Source organism: Limulus polyphemus, unplaced genomic scaffold, assembly GCF_000517525.1.
Source record: "Limulus polyphemus unplaced genomic scaffold, Limulus_polyphemus-2.1.2 Scaffold371, whole genome shotgun sequence".
In the NCBI taxonomy this organism is placed as follows: Eukaryota; Metazoa; Arthropoda; class Merostomata; order Xiphosura; family Limulidae; genus Limulus; species Limulus polyphemus.
Genome location: NW_013665981.1, coordinates 339916 through 359333, shown reverse-complemented (window position 1 = coordinate 359333; position 19418 = coordinate 339916). Strand labels below are relative to the sequence as shown.

Genomic DNA, 19418 nt, shown 5'->3' with positions numbered 1-19418 from the left:
TTCACAAACATCTAATTTGAACCAGTGCTGCATTCAACATACCACGTGATACAACAAAAATCAATGTTTATCTGTGTTTTTAATATTGGCTTTTAAATTAAGAAATTGAATAATATACAGTACTAAAATTTGAATTATCTACAGTTTGATACCAAAGTTATTGACATAAATTCATGAAATAGTAGTTCAATAAAATTTTGAATACGAGTCAACAAATGAGATGACATGGCCTTTCACCTGTGACCTGTCTCGAAAGGGTTAATATAATTAAATGTTTGTCAATACATGTATTAACTGTCATTGTGTAGGAAACATAGTTACAACTGTGTGGGTGTGGCCACTTTCCTTTTATATTCATAGTTACTAATGATACAGTATTTGGTATAAAAACAAATTTTGTCCTTAATAGTTTAATAAGTTGAATTTAGATTGAACAAGTGTGACGTTTAAATTACATTTGGTGAGACTTGCACTATCTGATTATATTGTGAAAGTTTATTCTTCCAAGTTTTTTTTGTATGGGTTCAGTTTTAAAAGTGTAGTATTTGCATTATACAGCTCTGCCAAGCTTGGCTTAGCAGAGCTGAGTATAAGAATCAGGTGTTCTTCACATATGTGCTATACATATTAAACCTTATTGGTGCAGTAACTATCCACTATCAAAGAAATCTTTGTCTGTGGATGCATCTCCTCTTAAGTGAGTTGGCTGATCCAGACCAAACTATTGAAAATTAAAAATAATTTATAGAATAACATGCATATCACTTCTGCACTAGCCATTGTAAATAGTTGAGTTTGAACAAAACTTGCACCACAACAGAACTCTACAAGTCAAAGATTGTAAATAAAATTTTCAGCATTTTGACTTGTTTCCTTTAATAACTAAAATATACAATATTAAAATAACCAGCTACAGTGCAGAGAATAAAAATATTTCTGCTATTTCAGTTTTCTGCTTTTTTCTGATTCGCACCATTTCACGTCCAGTTCATACTGGTGTTAAAATAAGCCTTTAAGCCTGAATTAGAGAAGTACTTCATAATTAAGATATTTTTAGGACATTTCTTGCTTCTTGATATAGAATTTAGTTTTCCAAAGAAGCAAGTTTCAAAATTATTATTAAACTTAATGCATTAAATGTACCAAATTCAGACAGTAGAAATCTTAGTCACTTCTGTACTGTAAACTGGGCTGCTTTGGATGAGAAGTGATGCAACTGCTTTGCCATTTCTGCCAAGTTTCTCTACTCGACTTCTACGCCTCCTTGCTTCTGATTCATCTTACAACAGTTTTCTTAAAGAATGAATGCTCTAAAAATCCTTGCAGAGGTTTTGCCCATTCTTAGCCAATTTTACATTTTTTCCATGTTTTCAAGGAAAAAAAGATGGAGAAGTGTGGTCTCCTTAAAATAACTTGAAAAACTTTTACGGTAAGACATTTAAAGTACATTACAAGAGCCTCAAAAATAAAGCCTATTGTGGACTGAGAGTTCAATTTTACGTGTAGATTTTCATCATATCTTTTGGGCTTTCACCATAGGCAGAACTGGGTATGCAATTTGCATCTAAAAAATAAACATTAAATTTTTTAAGTTTCTGGAAATCTGTCCTAAATAATTTTCTCTCATAAATCTTAAAAAGTAAATTTTTATTAGAAGTTTCATTTTATAAAATTTTGCATTACTGTAAAGTGAAGTGTTGCTGATTTGAATTATTTTCATACCACCATATTTCTTTATTGTCATGTATTTGATGGTATCAGTATTTCCTGATTTATTACTATTGTCCTACTTTTCTAAATATTTTGTGACCAAAATTATTTTTTCTCTATGATATAAAGTAGATAGTTGTTCAGTATTATTGTGTTAAATTTTTAGAATTTTGTTGCATGTAACATAATATTATAGTACCTATCTGGTATTTATTGTTTCTGATATAAAAATAGTCCTGAAGCTTTCAAAATTTACTTTTCTTATTTTTGTCAAATTATGCAAGACTGATATAAATCTAAAAGTTTAACTTGTAGTGTTTAGAAAAACACATGTACTTCTTCTCTAAAATTACTGTTCCCAACTTTCCTCTGAAGAAATGTCCACCTTTCAAAAGTGCTCGGGTTATAGGGTTTTTATTCATTATTATCAAGACTTCTTAAACCTAAATGTTTTTCTAAGATCATGAATGTTATAAATCTGTTATGGCTTTCACTTTAGTTCTTTGCTGTTTATAAACTTGCATAGTAATTTTCTAAAAATGAAGTTTGTTCAGCGCTAACAAATAACCAGGTCTTTAGAAACATCACTTAAACAATGTTTTGCTCTTCTGAGGGTACTAAAAGACATTTTCAAACAATTTGCTATAATATAAAATTTAAGGACAAGAATGGACTTCATGGTACATCTGGGCTGACCTATTCACTAAACTTAGAAAAAAAAATACATCAGGTGTCAGTTAACTGAATATACATGATTTGCCCATCTAACTAGCTGATGCAGTGTAGGTCTATAGCCAAAACATGTTGTGTTTTATAAAAATCTTTGTTTTTATGAAGCCAAGCAGAAATATATATATAAGGTAGATGTATGTGCAGTTTCTTTCAAGTATTAATAATTTGAATAGCTGGTACTTGTGCATTTTAAATACCTTAAATGAATGCTACATTCCAAATTTATTTAATATTTTGACAGAAAAAAAAAGATTAAATCTACAAGTAGCACTAAAGCATTCTCTGAAAATGACAGTCAGTCCTTGCACTGCCTTGTTAACAATCAACACGGTATTTTTTTTTAACACCAATTTTTGGAGTTGCTCAATAAACTTTAAATCTCTTTTGTTCACATAAATCTCTATACCACATTAAAATCTCAAGAAGCTGTTAAAAACAAGAGTACATTGTTAATGTATCAGCAGTTATTAAGTATCTAACAGGCTGATAAAAAAAATATCTGTTTAAATATCTGAATTTTAAGATTGACTTTTGAACAAGATTTTTGCAGACAAACATGAAATGCTTAGTGGTTTGTATATAATACATATATTTAAATTTTTTTGTACTAAAACAGTTTTAATATTACCTGTTACAAATTGTATATGATTGAGTCAAATCCAGAATCTAATTAATTTTTATCTTTTACATTGTATGCTTTACCCATAATATTGTATTTAAAAGTAAGGGAATCTTCTAGTTAAAGAGATTCCTCGGATAGTCTTTGGGTAATTTTGTTACAAGAATACAGAGTTACAAGTTTTTTCTTGATTAAGCAAAAACATATTTCATGATTTCATCTTTTAAGAAATGTTGTAAATGTAAAGTTAGTGTTCAAATGCTTTTATGGAACTTGAAAATATTTCAAGCAGATTAGAAACTAAAATAGACTGTGGTGACTGGGCTGGGTTTACATGGAGTATATCATTGAGGTTAGTGAAATACGAAACATTGCAGGGTACAAAATTTAAAATAAGCCTCTGAAGTCATAAATGGCACCAGAAACTCCAAATTTTCAGTCCTCCTGGTGCCATTTTAAAAGTTTTATCCTTAAGATATTTTCAGCTGTTTCTTTTAGAATGCCATTTTGTATGTCCCCTGTAAAAAATAACTCAATTGACATCTATTAAGAAGCTTACTACAGTGATAATCATTTCAGTTGAATTAGGCTGCATGTGGGTCATTGAAGTTAAATATTGTTTGATAAAATTGAAAACAAGAAATAAATAAATTAAACCATTAACTTTAGTTGAATGTTGCAAGGGGCAGTTAATAAATTATACAGCCTCCTAACTATATGTTCATTCATAAAATATATAATATAAGAGCTGGACTGCATTGTTAAATGTTATAAAATTAAAATTCATGATTGTGGACTTGTATATTCTGCTTATTTTTGCTCAAAAGGTAGAACTGTTCAAATAAAAGTATGAATTTAGGAAATTGTTCTATGGCTTCATCAAAGTCACGTAAGCTACTGAACTAACATTAATAACTAAAAATCTAGGCCACAACATTTGCCTAGGGCCTATGTCCTCAAGAATTTGACAAATAAGACTCAGATATTATCATCATACATATTCAGGCACATTTAGTACATACAGAAAAACTAATAATTGTCCAAGCTTCTTTGAAAATTCTTGACAATGTTTGTATCACGCGATGTGTACATTACATATAGATATAGCCCAGTTTTATGACAGTTCCAATTTTCCAAATGTTTTGTTAAATTGTTACTACCCCAGTGCACAATTACTTGAATAATAAGCGTGCTCAAGACTATAAGTAGTTGTAAAGTGTGCATGCCTCAACCTTGTACAGAGTACGATTGAACATGGTATTATGCATTCGGTGTCAGAATTGTCAGCATTTCATGTTACATTATATTGCTGATTTCACAACAGTAGAGAAAATACCAGATACAACGTTGAGGGATGCTGAGAAAACTAGGTATGCATTTAGGAGGATGTTGAGGTTATGCAATGTGCAAACTTTCTGGTAGACAAGACAAAAGTATTTTTACTCTTGATGTGAACTAGAGCATGACAATTAATGGTATTTGGTAATATGTTAATAGAGCACATCCCTACAACCTGTGCAAGCAAAAAGAAATGTGCATGTGCTTACCATCTTAAATTTTCACTAGCTTTTATTAAAAATTAAAAACATCATAATTTTAAATGAAGAACAAAACATCAAGACACCTTTATTAAGCCTTAGTTAAACTCCAGTTACGTGGCTTCTTTACTCCATACTATACGTATATTCCTTTGTCTGGGTAAACTACTTTAACCTAATGATGAAAAACCTTCTTTAAACATTCTACATTTGTTACTGTGTTAATCTTTTAATAGTTTTCTTTGTTATTCATTCACTGTTTATAAACTGTAGGAGATTACCTACCTAATCTCATCTTATTCTTCTCATTGAAGACAATTTCTGTAACTTTCAATATGTAATTTAACACACAAATACTTTCACAATTCACTACAAAAGGAATATTTTCAGAAACTATAAAAAAGAAAAACACCTCTTAAACATATATACTTTATTAAAATGTGATAGTCTAATTCTTGTTCTATCCAACATATTTAAACTTTTTTTATAGTTGTTTTCAAAACTATGTTTTGTCAGTAAAGGATTAAACCACTTGATGTGACATTATAGAAAGGTTTCAACCAAGGCCTGTACAAAAACTAAGGGAAATGCTGAAAAATCAAGAAATGGATAATATATTTTCAAGGGGTGATAGGTTCGTAGTAAAAATAGTTATTCTATGGGGTGGGCAAAAACATTCCAAAATAAATCAACAAATAGGTTGTTGTGTTTACAGGCAAAACTGCAGCTGTACAGAAATGAAAATATTAATTTTTCTTCTTTATTAATTACAATAAATATGTGCCAGAATATGACAAAATATAAATTCTAAATATTTCTGAGGTAAAACTGTTTAAATACTTAGAATTAGCATAGAATCGTCCTAAAAATTTGTGATGAAAGTATATGAAAAACTAAAGGAAATCCTGTCTTCAGGTATAATAATGTAGCAGTACATTTTGTTCATACTGAACCATTGTACATGAAAATATACATGCAAAGTAGTACTAAACCTGTAACAACCTTAAAATAATATGATTTATACATTCTATGGGTTTTTCCCTACAAATTTCCACAAGACTGCTGTAATGAAATACTGAATTTTAGTTCATGGAAATTAACATTACTTCGTGATACTTTCAAAGAACAAATTTTTTTATAAAGTTAATTAACTTTATCACCCAAAAATATAAACAATAAAATATGTTTAAAAATGACTAGTTTTAGCTGCAGGCCTACATCATGTGTAAGTTAATTGAATATTTCTTACACTGTTGGAATTAAAATTATTTTTCAAAACATGTGCAAAAATCAATATATGATCTTTGACAAATAATACTGATGTTTATTAAAATAAAATAAAATGGAGAAATTTCAAAACTCATTATATGGAATACTTGTGTTAAACATTCTTAAGAAATATGATTCATGCATATTTCAACTTGTTCAATGCTGTTAAGAGATCCATCCAGGTGTGATCCAGGATGTTGTAAGAAATAGGGGGGGGGGGGTCAAGTAACTTCTGCTAGCATTACTGATATAATTTTTATTACTGTCATTGTTTTTTTTTTGTTTTTTTAAGATATAACTACACACTGCTTATAACTTTAATAGCAAAATTAATTAGACAGCCTGCAAAATCATTATGTCAGAGTAACTTAGCTAGGTTATAATCCAACAATTTCAAAGCTTATATCTTTATTTCTACTAAAGTGAATATGAAAGTAAAATATTTAATAACAAACATTTCAAACTTTGTAATTTAAATTAAATAGTTATAACCATATTAAGAAAAAAACTATAAAGTCTACACCTAAATTAATATTTTAACATTTGTAAACAGGATGTCTGTTTTAAGTATTTTTAAGTCATCACTTGTACACCGTAGTACTTGCATTTTCATTTATTTTTGACATCGACAATACAAAAACATTTTTAATGAATATTATAATTTTCAAACAATGAAAAATCGATTTTGTGACAAGTATATGTTGTAAGAACAGCATGTCTCCTAAACAGTGCTTACTGTGATGAAAACAAATCTCTTAGTCTCCCACAAATTGTTAGTATTCGGAAAAAGTCAGTTGCATTCCTTTCAATCAGCAGTTCAGAATTAGTACTAGTGGCAGATAGCCTTAGTAGCTTTGCAATAACAAAGAGAGGATAGATAAATTTAGTTGCAATGGGAATTAAACCCAAAACCCTCAAATCACAAAGCATTCTTCCATCTGCCAATTATGTGCTATGCATTTAGTAACAAACATAATGGCAATATTTTGATTACTTGAATATTCGTAACAATCAAAAAGCTTAATTTTGATTAGTTGATTATTTTTGTGACAGTAAAAATTAATCATAGTTTCAGTTAATTTGGTGTAGTTGGTTATTTTTGTGACGATTGAGTTAATTTCAATTAATCAATTGTTGGAGTAATCAAAAGTGGTAATAACTGGAAACGCAAATTTTGATTATTTTCATGACATTAATTGATTAGCTTATGGAAAACTAATCAGTGTAAACACTGATCTTAGATAATTTATACTTGCACACAAAAGAATGATCTTACTCAAAAAAGAAAATATCAAAGCCAATAAAAAAATTTCTAAATAACCATGTGTTACTGAGCAAAGTACTGATGAATTCTTTAGTTTGATGACATCTTTCTCTTAAATACTATGCTCATGTTGTAACTGAGACCACTCATATTGTCACTCATCATTAAGAATGTCGTATATCTCATGGTTTTCAGTTATTTTAAAATGTTTTTGCAGTTTATTGCTGCAGTTTCACCAAACAAAGAACTGGAAACTTTATGGATCAGTTTTTAAAGAATTTTGCTCATTTTAAATCTAAAAGAAGCAACTTATAAAACCACACACACAGGTGAAATAATGTTAATAACAATAATCACAATACTATATTGACAGTCCTGATTGCTCCAGAAATATTTAGTTATGGGGCTCAAAATTTCACTTAAAATATCCTGACCAAGATGGATCACTGTAAAAATAATGAAGACCTAATCAAATATAATTTGATGGACTGTCTTTAGTGTCAAATACTTGGCTATTTTACTCATAGAAGTTTGTGACATTCATTCTTTTATATTTTAGCCATTTGGATTTGCATCTCATTTTTTAATAACTAATTCTAGGCAATAATAAATGGAAAACTTTGGCTAGAAATGTTGTTAACTATTTTTAAAGAGTTTAAGTTGAAGATGAAATTAGAAATGTTTTTTATCCTATCAACAACTTTACATACGAGTTTTCAGCATATTTTGAACTAACAATATCATTCGAACAACAGTCACACGACACCTGTTCACTCCTGTATGGAGATACAAAGTACATAAACTGTAAACAGTCTGAATTGCTAAGACAGTATATTTCCCATTTTATGGGTCATATTTACCAGAGATCATTTTTCATGAAACCGAAAAAAACAACAATGGTATGGCTTGTTGTCAATAAAGATGGGGGATGTAAGAGCAATGGAGGTACACTTCCAAGCACTATTCCAGGAACTAATTTAAAAACCACTGATTATCCAAGATTCCAGTACCAAAAAATTTGCTTATAAAATTCCATGACTTTCCAGGAGTTTTATGACCTGTGCTAGCCCTAATGAAGTATTTATTTTCTAATTAAGGCTATTGAATAATTAACCTTTTTTACTGGAATTATTCCCAAAGTTTGAACAGAATCTAATGAACCTCGCTGGTAGTCATCTCCTAATGAGAATCTTGAGTGTGCTAAAATTGATCTCATAACAGCCAGAAGAAATATTTTTTTCAAATTTCAACCACTCATCTCCACTATGGTCAAAATTAATGGCTATAAAAAATTATGTAAATATGCTTCAAAGGAAATTTGTACAAGATGTGCAGATAAGATGGAATTCAACCTATACCTACTGGAAAGGCTTTTGTAACATAAGATAACAACATGCCTCTGACATCATCATCACCAGCCATAACAAAAAGTCAATGATCCACATTGTAAAAATGTTTGGAATTGCTACAACTATTTGAAGAAATTACTAAAAACAATTAATTTTGTGGACTCGGTGATTTTGAAAGTTATCTTAGTTGTGGTTGCTCTTCATAGCTATTTCACAAAGGTTAACATGAGCCATTGTGGACTGGTAACAATAAAAGCATCTTTGAGAGAAGAGCTTGAAAGTAGATTTCCTGGAATATAAAGCAATCTTTAGTTTACTTCAGCTGTTTTGTTGGGTCCTCACTTTAACCCTTTGTCATCTTGTTTGTTGACTCACATTCAAAATTTTATTGAACTACTATTTCATAAACTTGTCAATAACTTTGGTATCAAACTGTAGATTATAATTCAAATTTTAGTAATATACATTACTCAATTTCTTAACTTAAAAGTAAATATTAAAAACACAGATAAACATAGATTTTTTTTATTTTTTTTTTTGTCTCGCACGGTATGTTGAATGCAGCACTAGTTCAAATTAGATGTTCGTGAAGTCAAAATACTAAGTCTATAGTTTCGTACGAATTAGAAACTCAAATTACTGATATTGAAAAGCTAGAATATAAAATAAGAAGGTCCAATCTTTTCTGTTTGTTAAGATATTGCTCATGTAATAAATCAAACACAGTGGCACCCTGCCTGCCTCTTTCCATTTTTGGAAATGCTCCCTTATATACACTTCTATATATGACATGAATAACCAATCGGAAGCTCAGAATGTACTCCTAGTGGCTTTCTCAGCCATTTTAATGGGCTTGGTGCCATTTCTTTCTTTTGAACTAATATTTCAACGAGGTAGGGTATGTCTTTAGTCTGCTCGAAATTTCATATTTTGTTAGACTAAAATACATTTTAGTTACTAAGCTTAATAAATTATAGTGGAATTCTATAGTAATGATGTAGTAATTTATGATTTTTTAGTTATTCAAATGTATATATAAAACATAAAGAAAATTTTGTTTCATATCCTCCACATGCAAAATTTTTAAAAGCTTAGCAACCTACGTCAAGCAGCAACTGAGTGCAAATGTTGTAACTAGAAGAGATAATTATTTGCTTTACTTCTTTTGTTACTGTTCTATGTTTAGTGGTCACAGGTCATGACAAAGAAAGTGAAGTCACTAGTGAACTTAATTTTAAAGGGTAAATGTAGTCTATTGATGGATACTAAACAAAAGACACATTTTCAATACTAATTTAGTTAGTATGAAGATTCATATCAGCCTCAGCCAGAAGTGTGTATAGTGAGCATCTGTTCTAAGAAAACGGTAATATTTATGAGGAAAAGAGAACCTAATTGTTTCCACAAAGTAAAGAGTGGCTACTGTTATTGCATTTTATCTCAAATTCCATAACTTTAAAAATGTAGGATTGTTGATGACTTTATTTAGTAAAAAATTAAGTGTTTGTACAGTAAGGAAGAGGAAGCACATGTCACAGCTTTTTTATAGAAATACATTCAAAATTTAGTTAAACAACTTTATCAGTGTATGTAAATAAACTTAGCATTGCAATGTAGCATATAATTCAAATTTGGCTATTATGTTTTAATTTTAAAAGGAAATACTTAAATTCTCAATCTTCACTTCTCTGTGACATGTGACATTTCTTTACTCCAAATTGCCCATTTTAGATTTTCTTTCAAACCTTGTATGATTTTTTGAGTTTGGCACAAATTACACAATTGTAGTATAGATATTGCTAAGCCATAATGTAAATTGATAGCCTCTAATCTTGTTTTGCTGAGGTATAAACAAAGTCAAACCTACATACCACGCTTTCCTATCATGTCCTATGTTTCAGTAAAATGTCAGTAATTCTTGGACACTTTATGCTGATTTATTTATAACCAACAGGTTTTTAATTATTTGTTTTCAGATAAGCTGAACCAACAATTGGAATCTATTTAACCTATTTATAATTTAACTAGAAAAACCAGTTAAATTATAATAGTGTTAGGACATTATATTTTTTCTTCATAATAATATTTTGTGTTCTATGTTGCATATTTGAAATAAATAATTATATTTACTATTATCATTTTTACAAAATGTTGGGATATATTTTTGTCGTGGGCCTGAGAGTAAGAAAACAAGAGCCTAGGTACTTGTGCTCTGATAAATGGCTTCGTATGCACTCTGAGAGTGTCTAAGTGTAGCTGTAAACCATTAAAACAAAATGAAGGTAGATTTGAAGAGTTTGGCAGTAGAAGTAGATAATGTGTAATTATTTGTTACAATGTGCAGTCATTCTATAAAGACAAAGATAATTTAGATTTATTTCATATATTTTTCATCTTTTGACTTTAATCTTTCATTGTTGATTTTGCTACAGTTAGTATTAGGGTAGAAAAATAACAGGTAAAATAAATTTTTACTGCAAAAAGATTTTGATATTCATTCAGGAGGTTCTAGAGGTTATGCAAGTGAAATATGAAAAATCTACAATGAAAAGTATTTTTATTCTTAACATAAAAATAACTTGCATTTAGACTAGTCAGTCTTTAAGTAGACTGACTCTGTAAGTTCACAATCAAATCTTTTGTAAATACTTTATTAAAAATCTAATTTTTTGGTACAACAGACTTGTAATGTTTACTAAAAGCTTGCCAAAGTTCGTGAATACATGCAGAGTAAACTTGAAATTATAGTAAACATTGCTGTGTGCAGCTACAGAGAAATGGGGGTTGGTGCAAGCAAGAATGCCATTCACGTAAGGTTAAAATAAACTCAATTAGACTAATAAAGACTATGATAATCCTTATTAGATTGTAACACTCATCATACTAAAATTAATTGAGTTATTTTTAATAAGGTTTGTATTACATGTGAAAACAGGATTATGTATTTTGAAAGTATCCATATTAAATGGATATATGAACAGAAACACAAAGCATGTGACTGAAAATTAAGTTTGTTCTTAATTTTTATATTCTTTATCCACAAAAAATCTAAATTAGTGTTATTAATATTCTACATTAAGAAAGTTATTAAATGATCTTGCGTGTTTTAGTTTGTTTACTTATAACTTCCTTTAAAGGTTTTTGGTTACATTGTTCCTGATAAATGATATGAAAATTTAAACTATTTTTGTGCTGAATAGTTACTAATAGCTGTCTAAACCAAATGTCTGGTAAAACAACTGAATAGTCCAGGTATAAATTAGTAAACAAACTCTGTTAGAAACCGAGAGTAAAGAATGATGTGATAAAATGTATCATCAGTCTTTGCTATGGTACAATATTAAACCTTTTTTTTAATTAAAACTATTTTGTTACCTGTTGTATATAATCTGTAGCTAAAGCAAACCCCTAGTGTGTATGTTGAAGATTTACAAACAGGGTAGTAAGCTGCTATAACATTATCTCAGAAAATGATACATGAAAATTCTCTCCAAATGAGATTTATTGACTAGTTATGCTTGATTTATTCATCTAATTCCAGATTGCACCCAGACAATGGCAACCATCCGAAAGAAACTAGTGATTGTTGGAGATGGTGCCTGTGGTAAAACCTGTCTTCTAATTGTGTTCAGCAAAGACCAATTCCCAGAGGTGTATGTACCTACAGTATTTGAAAATTATGTTGCTGATATTGAGGTTGATGGAAAGCAGGTGTGTGTACAGCCCTTTTTTATATAGATTTAAGCACCATAAAACTTAATTTTATTCTTAATAAAATTTTTGTCATGGTAATATTTATTAAGGATTTATTTTGCTTATTGTAACACACTAGTAAAGTAACACTAATGTAAAGAACTGTCATAGAATGTTTACCTATGGAGGGAAAAAAACAAAATTTTTCAGTGAAGAGAATCTTGCACATATGTTCCATGAAAATAATACTGAGTTATGCTGTGAAACAATAGGTGAACTGGTTAGTAGGGGAAGGGAGAGTACCAAGTGAGTAGTGCTCATCTAAATCTGTATCTCATGCTTTCATATGACTTTGATTGTTGAAACATGAAAAATCCCCATTTTGCAAATGTGTTTTTATTCTTCTCCTTCAATTTTCAACTCATTATTCATAGTATACTTAATTTTTTTTGTTACCTCTTTTTTTGTGAGGGAAGGTTGTGTAGTATTAACCATAACTGCTTCTGTGTAACAGTAAGTTAGAGTAATTCATATTGATTTATGTGGATAAATAAATTAGCTAAATAAGAGACAGGTTTAAGTTGAAATGAAAAAGGACCAACATTTCAGCTAAGGAAAATCTGTTATTTCTAGTTCCTATTGGAAAATAATGCTGTTGAATTAAAAATGTTTTTGACAAAAATTATTTTTTCAAAATTTCTATTGTGAAGGGGAGAAAAATACTTTTGTGAAAGATGCAACCACTTTCTTTCATGTAGTATTACAAATGAATGTGATATATTCCATTATGTTGATTTTGTAATAGATTGAAGTCTACAAGAACTTTGTTGGTTAGTCAGAGAAAAACAAGGTATTGTGAGAAGTTAGTCATAATTTCATATAGAAATCAAAAAATTGTTTTAATTTAGTGTATTTTAGTTTGTCTGTTTCTTTACTGATTTTTTCACATCTGACTTTTCTCTCAGTACTAGAGCTGGTTGATTGATGGTACTTGCTAATCAATTAATCAATGGCCACATTAATTGATTACATTCAATTAATTGATTAGTACATTACTCCTTAAACCATGGAACATACAAGCAGAAAAAATAAGTTTGTAGTAGTGCTACCATACAGTTTCCTTCCCTTTAGTTAGCAGTACCAAAATTCAACAAAAAAAAGTGACTGTGGGTATTGCCAGCCAATAGCCTTCCCTCTAGTCAACAGTTTAAAACTACTGACAGTGGAAGATAGCATTAATACCTTTTCAGTAACAAAGACAGAGCAAGCAAGTTTGGTGGCAATATTTCAATTACTTGGATACTTGGAATAATTGGAAATGGTAATAATTGATAACCCTAATTTCGATTAATCAATTGCAGGAAGGGAAAATCAGAAACAGGAACAATAGGAAGCACTATTTTTGATTAGTCTATTGTCTTGGGAACAATTGATGTAATCAGAATTTCAATTAATCAATTAGCTTATGTTACTAATCTATGTAGTTGCTTCTCATAGGTAATCAGTTAAGTTGCTCATCACTATTCAGTACATACACTTGAATCTAAAGTAAAATATATAACAAAATAAATCCCAAACCAAAAGTCATTAGTAAAAAAAAAAAAAAAAGGTTAGTGTTGGAACCAAAGATCTCTATTGAAATGCTAATATAAGTGCACACAATTATGTTTAATTAGTTCTAGAACTAAGATAAAAGGACTAACTAAAGCTTTTAAGTAATTGTTATTGTATTATTTTGTTTCTCAGCTTATTTTTTGTATGAGAATGAATTAAAACATTGATAAGTTATTGTTGTCCATTGAAATGTTTCTGAAGTGAATAGCACTGACGAATGGCCCAATTCAAGGTATAGTCTTCTAACTATACATATATTTTTACTGTTTCAGCTTTTGGATTTTGAGTTTTAAAAATGGGCAAAGTTAATTTTCTCAAAATAGCGAACTATCTTTTGTTTCTTAATACCCTCATTTCTGATCAGCTGGAAATAAGTATCTTGAGAAATTAGCTTATTCTATGTTATTAACTGTATAAATTTCATTTGTAACATGAAGGTTAGTAACATCTAGTAATAGTTGGTCATAAAGTAATAATTATATGTACAAAAGAATAATTAATTAATGCTGCAGTTAGACTCTCATTTTGAATCTTAATTTGCATTACATTGTTTTATTGTTTTTGACATAATGGCCATGTTAGTGCTAAAAGTTCCATAAAAATATGCTTGTAGTAATATTTAACGTGTGAAATTATTGTGATAAATTTCCTAAGTTAACATTTTGTTTTAGGAAATTTGCAGGTTAAAGTGTAATACTTGTGACAAATTTGATTTGCTAGTGTATATCTGAGAAACGACAAGTATATAAGATGTAGAATATATCTCAGTTAATGACTTGTACATGATGGTGTCATAACAACGTAGTGTACAAGTAAAGTGAAATATGTTGGCAAGGAAACACAGAATGAAGCAGAAAGTTTTTATTCACTTCTCTTACATTTTTTCAACACAAAGCTTTCTTCAGAGATAATGATACAAACAAATACAGACAGCATATTATGTACCCTCTTGTGGATTACCTCGTTTGTTGCTGAGGAATGCATCCGCCTGGTTGGTTGATATATCTCTGCCCTTCTTGCACTAATCACCAGTGGCCTGGCGACCTTAGCCAGACTAACAAAGCCTTCTCTATGGTTAGAGGTGACCTCTAGAAACTTTGCATAAGGGTTATGATAAGAGATTGAGATGGACCATTGAAACTGCATACATCGCTACATAGGTCACCTCTAACCACAGAGAAGGATTTGTTAGTCTGGCTAAGGTTGCTGGGTCACTGGTGTTTAGTGCAGCGAGAAGAGCAGAGGTGGTAGGATATATCAACTAATCAGGAGGATGCATTCCTCAACAACCATTGAAGTAATTCTCAAGAGGATACAAAATGTGCTGTCTGTATTTGTTTGTATCAATATCTCTGAAGAAGGCTTTGTGTCTGCTTCATTCTTTGTTTCCTTGCCAACATATTTTACTCATGTCATGAATCAGGTCAACAAGTAAAGTAAATCATGGTAAAGTTAATGAATACTTTATTAAATTTTCTTGGTTTTCATTAATATTAATAAAGATATTTTGTACTGAAATATTAAGATTGCAATGCCATGTCTCTGTTTCTAGACGATAGTCCTCTATAAGTATATGGTAGATGACACTTGAAGTAAAGAAAGACAATAATAAAGTGTAAGAGAAGCTTTCATCATGCTGTTTGTGATATTGGCTAGAAAATATAGTGCACATAACATGCTGAGATTCTAAAATCTACTCCTGATTTTTGTGTATGTTGTCCCGGTTGCCCATTATGTAGAGTCTACTTTTAATTCCCCTGTCAATCACTAAATGCAATAATGAGGATTATATGATTGTTTTCATTCAAATGATTGTTTTTAATACATTAGTTAAGATTGAGCTCAGGTGTGACACTTTCAGAACAAACCAAAAATGGGAAAGTTAGGTGTTTCATCTATTTCTAAGAAAATGTGGATGTATATAAAATCATCAAATAGAATTGTAATTTGTTATAAGTGTGGTAACTTCAGGATATTTACATTGTCATATTATTTTTATTTTTCATGTATTACTTAAAATATTATTACTTGATGTGATCTTCTTTTTTTCTCAAACTTTGTTAAAATGCTGAAAGAAGATGTAAAAAAAGATATGTTTGGTGATACAATTTAGGCACTCATTAATTTTGGTTTGGAGTTAATCTCCCGGAACTTCTGCTGGAACACTGCCTTAAAACACATACAAGGCATCGGGCAGACCCCACTTTTCCACCTTTCGGTGGCTCAGTGGTAAGCCTTAGGGGTCACATGGCTAAAAACTGGGTTTTGATACTTGTGGTTGCAAAGCACAGATATCCCCTTGCGTAACTTTATGGTTAACAATATATAAACATTCCAGTTTCCCATTTTTTCAGATTTAGTTTTCCTTTAAACAAGTTTGTTATCTCTGCATATTTCTCAGCTTTTTTTATTAAGCAAGATCATGGAAAATGTATGTATCTATATTAAAAAAGAAGACTTGAGCAACATTGTTTTAATGTTCAAGTAAATCTATATGTAATTATCTGTGTCATGCGAGTCCTAATTACTGAGAGCTATAAACTGTGGCTAAATGTGTATTGAGGCCAGTTCTGTAAGGAAGCAAAGTTTCTAGGATGATAATACTGGCAAGTGTATTTCATGCTTCATGAATCACACGTTATCATGATTCATGTTTTCCATGGTACTTTTCAGTGTTTGGTTTAGAAATATATGATATTGTAACATAAAGAAGGGTAGGAATATTTTTTAGACTTTAATTTGAGACAGCCAAGCAGAACAGATTTATTATTTGCAGTAACTTTCTGATTTCATGGATTAACAACTTTATATCATGTGATGCAGAACACTTTATATAAGATTATGACATCAGTTTTATCCAAGCTGGGATTCTCATGATGTTTCTCTGAAGGATAATAGGGTATTAGTTCAGGACATAAAATCACTGTGAGTCATCAGTCAAAAGCCACATGTTTTGTCTGTGAACAGAAGTTTTTACGTATGATAAGCCACATATGTCTTGTCTGTGAACAGAAGTTTTTACATATGATTGATAATGTTCATCTTTTGAATATTAAGTTACTTAAGTATTGGACACTTTCATTAGTGTTTTACTATTAATTTATTTAAATATTTGAAGTTGGGTTGTAATTGTAATGAAACACATTTTCTAAGATTCAGAAGATTAGGGATATAACTACCAACTACAAACATGTGACTTGCAGTGACTTATGTTTCCAATGTTATTAAACTGGTGGTGTAGGGAACATACTGTATAGTTTGCAAAAAACAATAGGCTAAACGGGATTGGATGCCTTCATGCATTGTGCAGGGGCTCATCTGAGACATACATTGGCATAAAATATACATGTGTAATTTTATTTGTGTTTATTCATTTTTTTGAGAATCCAGCATATTCCTACAGTATTCTCCCACATGCCTAATAGTTGTTTTCACTTGGTCTGAACAGTCAGAGTATATTTTCTGGCAATATATATTATACAATCACTAGAAAACTACCGTATTCCTGACTGCAAAAAACAATTTGTCATAAGCTCGAACACTGGCATAGCCATGCATTTTATACAAGAGGTAAATTATCTAGCAGTGATTAAAACATTTCTACATAATATATTTACTAATTTTTGTTGATATTAATTTTTTTCATAAAATGATTCTGGAATATAAAAACTTTATTTGTGTGTTGTTAGTTAACATTAGTAAAGATGGGATTTCATTGATCATATATACCAAATCACAATCAAAGTAAAATAATCTAGCCTCTCAATAAAAAAAAAAAGCTTGTTTCTGATGTACAATTTTTTGATTCACTATTATCAGTATAGGCATAAACCTGATACTTGTTTGTTGTTTTGCAGTATCCCAACCACTGGTAACAAAAATAATGTATATATTCTAGCCCTGGAGAAGCAACTTTCTATTCATACTTCTGTTGTTATTGTTCTTTATTGCAATAAAGGACCATGAAATATTTAATTGTAAAATCATTTAATATTGCCATGACACTGAGTTATTCCTTTAATTTTAATACCTATGAAAGAGAATTAAATCATAATGGTATAGTATGAACAGTTTATAACATGTAATAAGAACAGTGAGTTCAAGTTTGTAGCTCAAAATTTCATGTGTTTAGTGCTATATGTCAAAATTAAGAGGATTTATTATGCTTTTGAAATTGAAAATGATACATTTGTTACAACATTTTTACATGTATAGTGGACACTTATGCTTCTAAAATCCTACAATGTTTTTTAATTTTGTTTTATTGTGCAAAACTTGTATTAACATAAGATACTGCTTGAATAAAGTTAAAATTCGGTTTTGTTTTATATCTACTAATTAACTGAACCATAAAGAAAAAACAAAAGTGTTCTCTTGCAAGAATTATCAATACTGAAATAGATAAACATAATTCACTGAATACATTAATTATGTGCTCAGCCATTTTTCTATATTTGACCTGACAGTTTTCATTAAGGCTGTACACTTTGATTATATAGCAGACAAATGATTTTTTATGACGTGTGTGTGTGTGTTTTACTAATTTGATGCTTTTAACTTTTAAGGATTAGATAAACTGAGTGTACATAATTTTATTTTAAACTAATGAATACTTGCATACCTCTGTTTAAACTCACATGATCATCACCATTTAATTACCAAAACACTTAAAGATAAAACTAACAAAGAATTTACTTGGTTACTACTTACTAAAATTTTCATTTGTATACATTTTAAACAATAAGTTTGCTACAACACTTGAAATCAGTTTAAAATTGTCTATTACATTCAAATGAATAATCAGTGTATGCTTTATGCAAGATGGTGAGAACTCTTATGATAATACTTAAGAATGAATGATAATGATGTTACATTACTATTCTTACAGACTTCCTAATGATTTGATCACATATGGATGTCAGTTGACACATGTATCACATGTTGAAAGGTGTAAAATATGCTCCAAGTTAACTTGTTTATGATTTTCTACAAATATGAATGTGTTACTACGTTAATTCATGTGAACATTTGTTTGCAATTTTTGTTTCTATACACTTTGTTTCTAAGGTTATCATATCTGCTTAATGCTGATCTTAATATGTTTATAAAAATATTTGCTTTATTGTCTTCTTTTTTTTTTTGTAGGTTGAACTAGCACTCTGGGATACAGCTGGACAAGAAGATTATGATCGCCTACGACCTCTGTCCTATCCTGACACGGATGTTATCCTTATGTGTTTCAGTATTGATAGTCCTGACAGCTTGGAGAATATTCCTGAGAAGTGGACGCCAGAAGTTAGACATTTTTGTCCTAATGTGCCTATCATTTTAGTAGGAAACAAAAAGGTGTGTATAAAAAATAGTCATGTCTTTTTATCATAACAAACATTAAAGTTTCTGTTGTCATATCAAACACCATGTTTGTCACTAGTACAACATCCATCAACCAAGTGATAGGCACCATGATTTTAATTAAAAGAAAATGGTTTCTAGTGTGTGTTGTTCAATACAGCATTGTATAATGTCTCGCTTATGTGCATAGTATATTGGTTTCCTGATGTGTGTGTGTGTGTGTGTGTGTGTGTATGTGTCTTACAGTATGTATATATATATATATATATATATATATA

At 29.9% G+C, this 19418-nt stretch overlaps 1 protein-coding gene across 2 annotated transcripts in view; it reads left to right on the top strand.

The window, feature by feature from the left end:
- Positions 1-19418, top strand: part of LOC106457770 (ras-like GTP-binding protein Rho1) — a 46571-nt gene that overhangs the window by 21854 nt on the left and 5299 nt on the right. For both annotated transcript variants that reach the window (XM_022383791.1, XM_013917213.2), the window contains exons 2-3: positions 12023-12192; positions 18934-19134. In XM_022383791.1, the coding sequence (XP_022239499.1) occupies positions 12023-12192; positions 18934-19134 (371 nt within the window). The remainder of the gene's footprint in view (positions 1-12022; positions 12193-18933; positions 19135-19418) is intronic.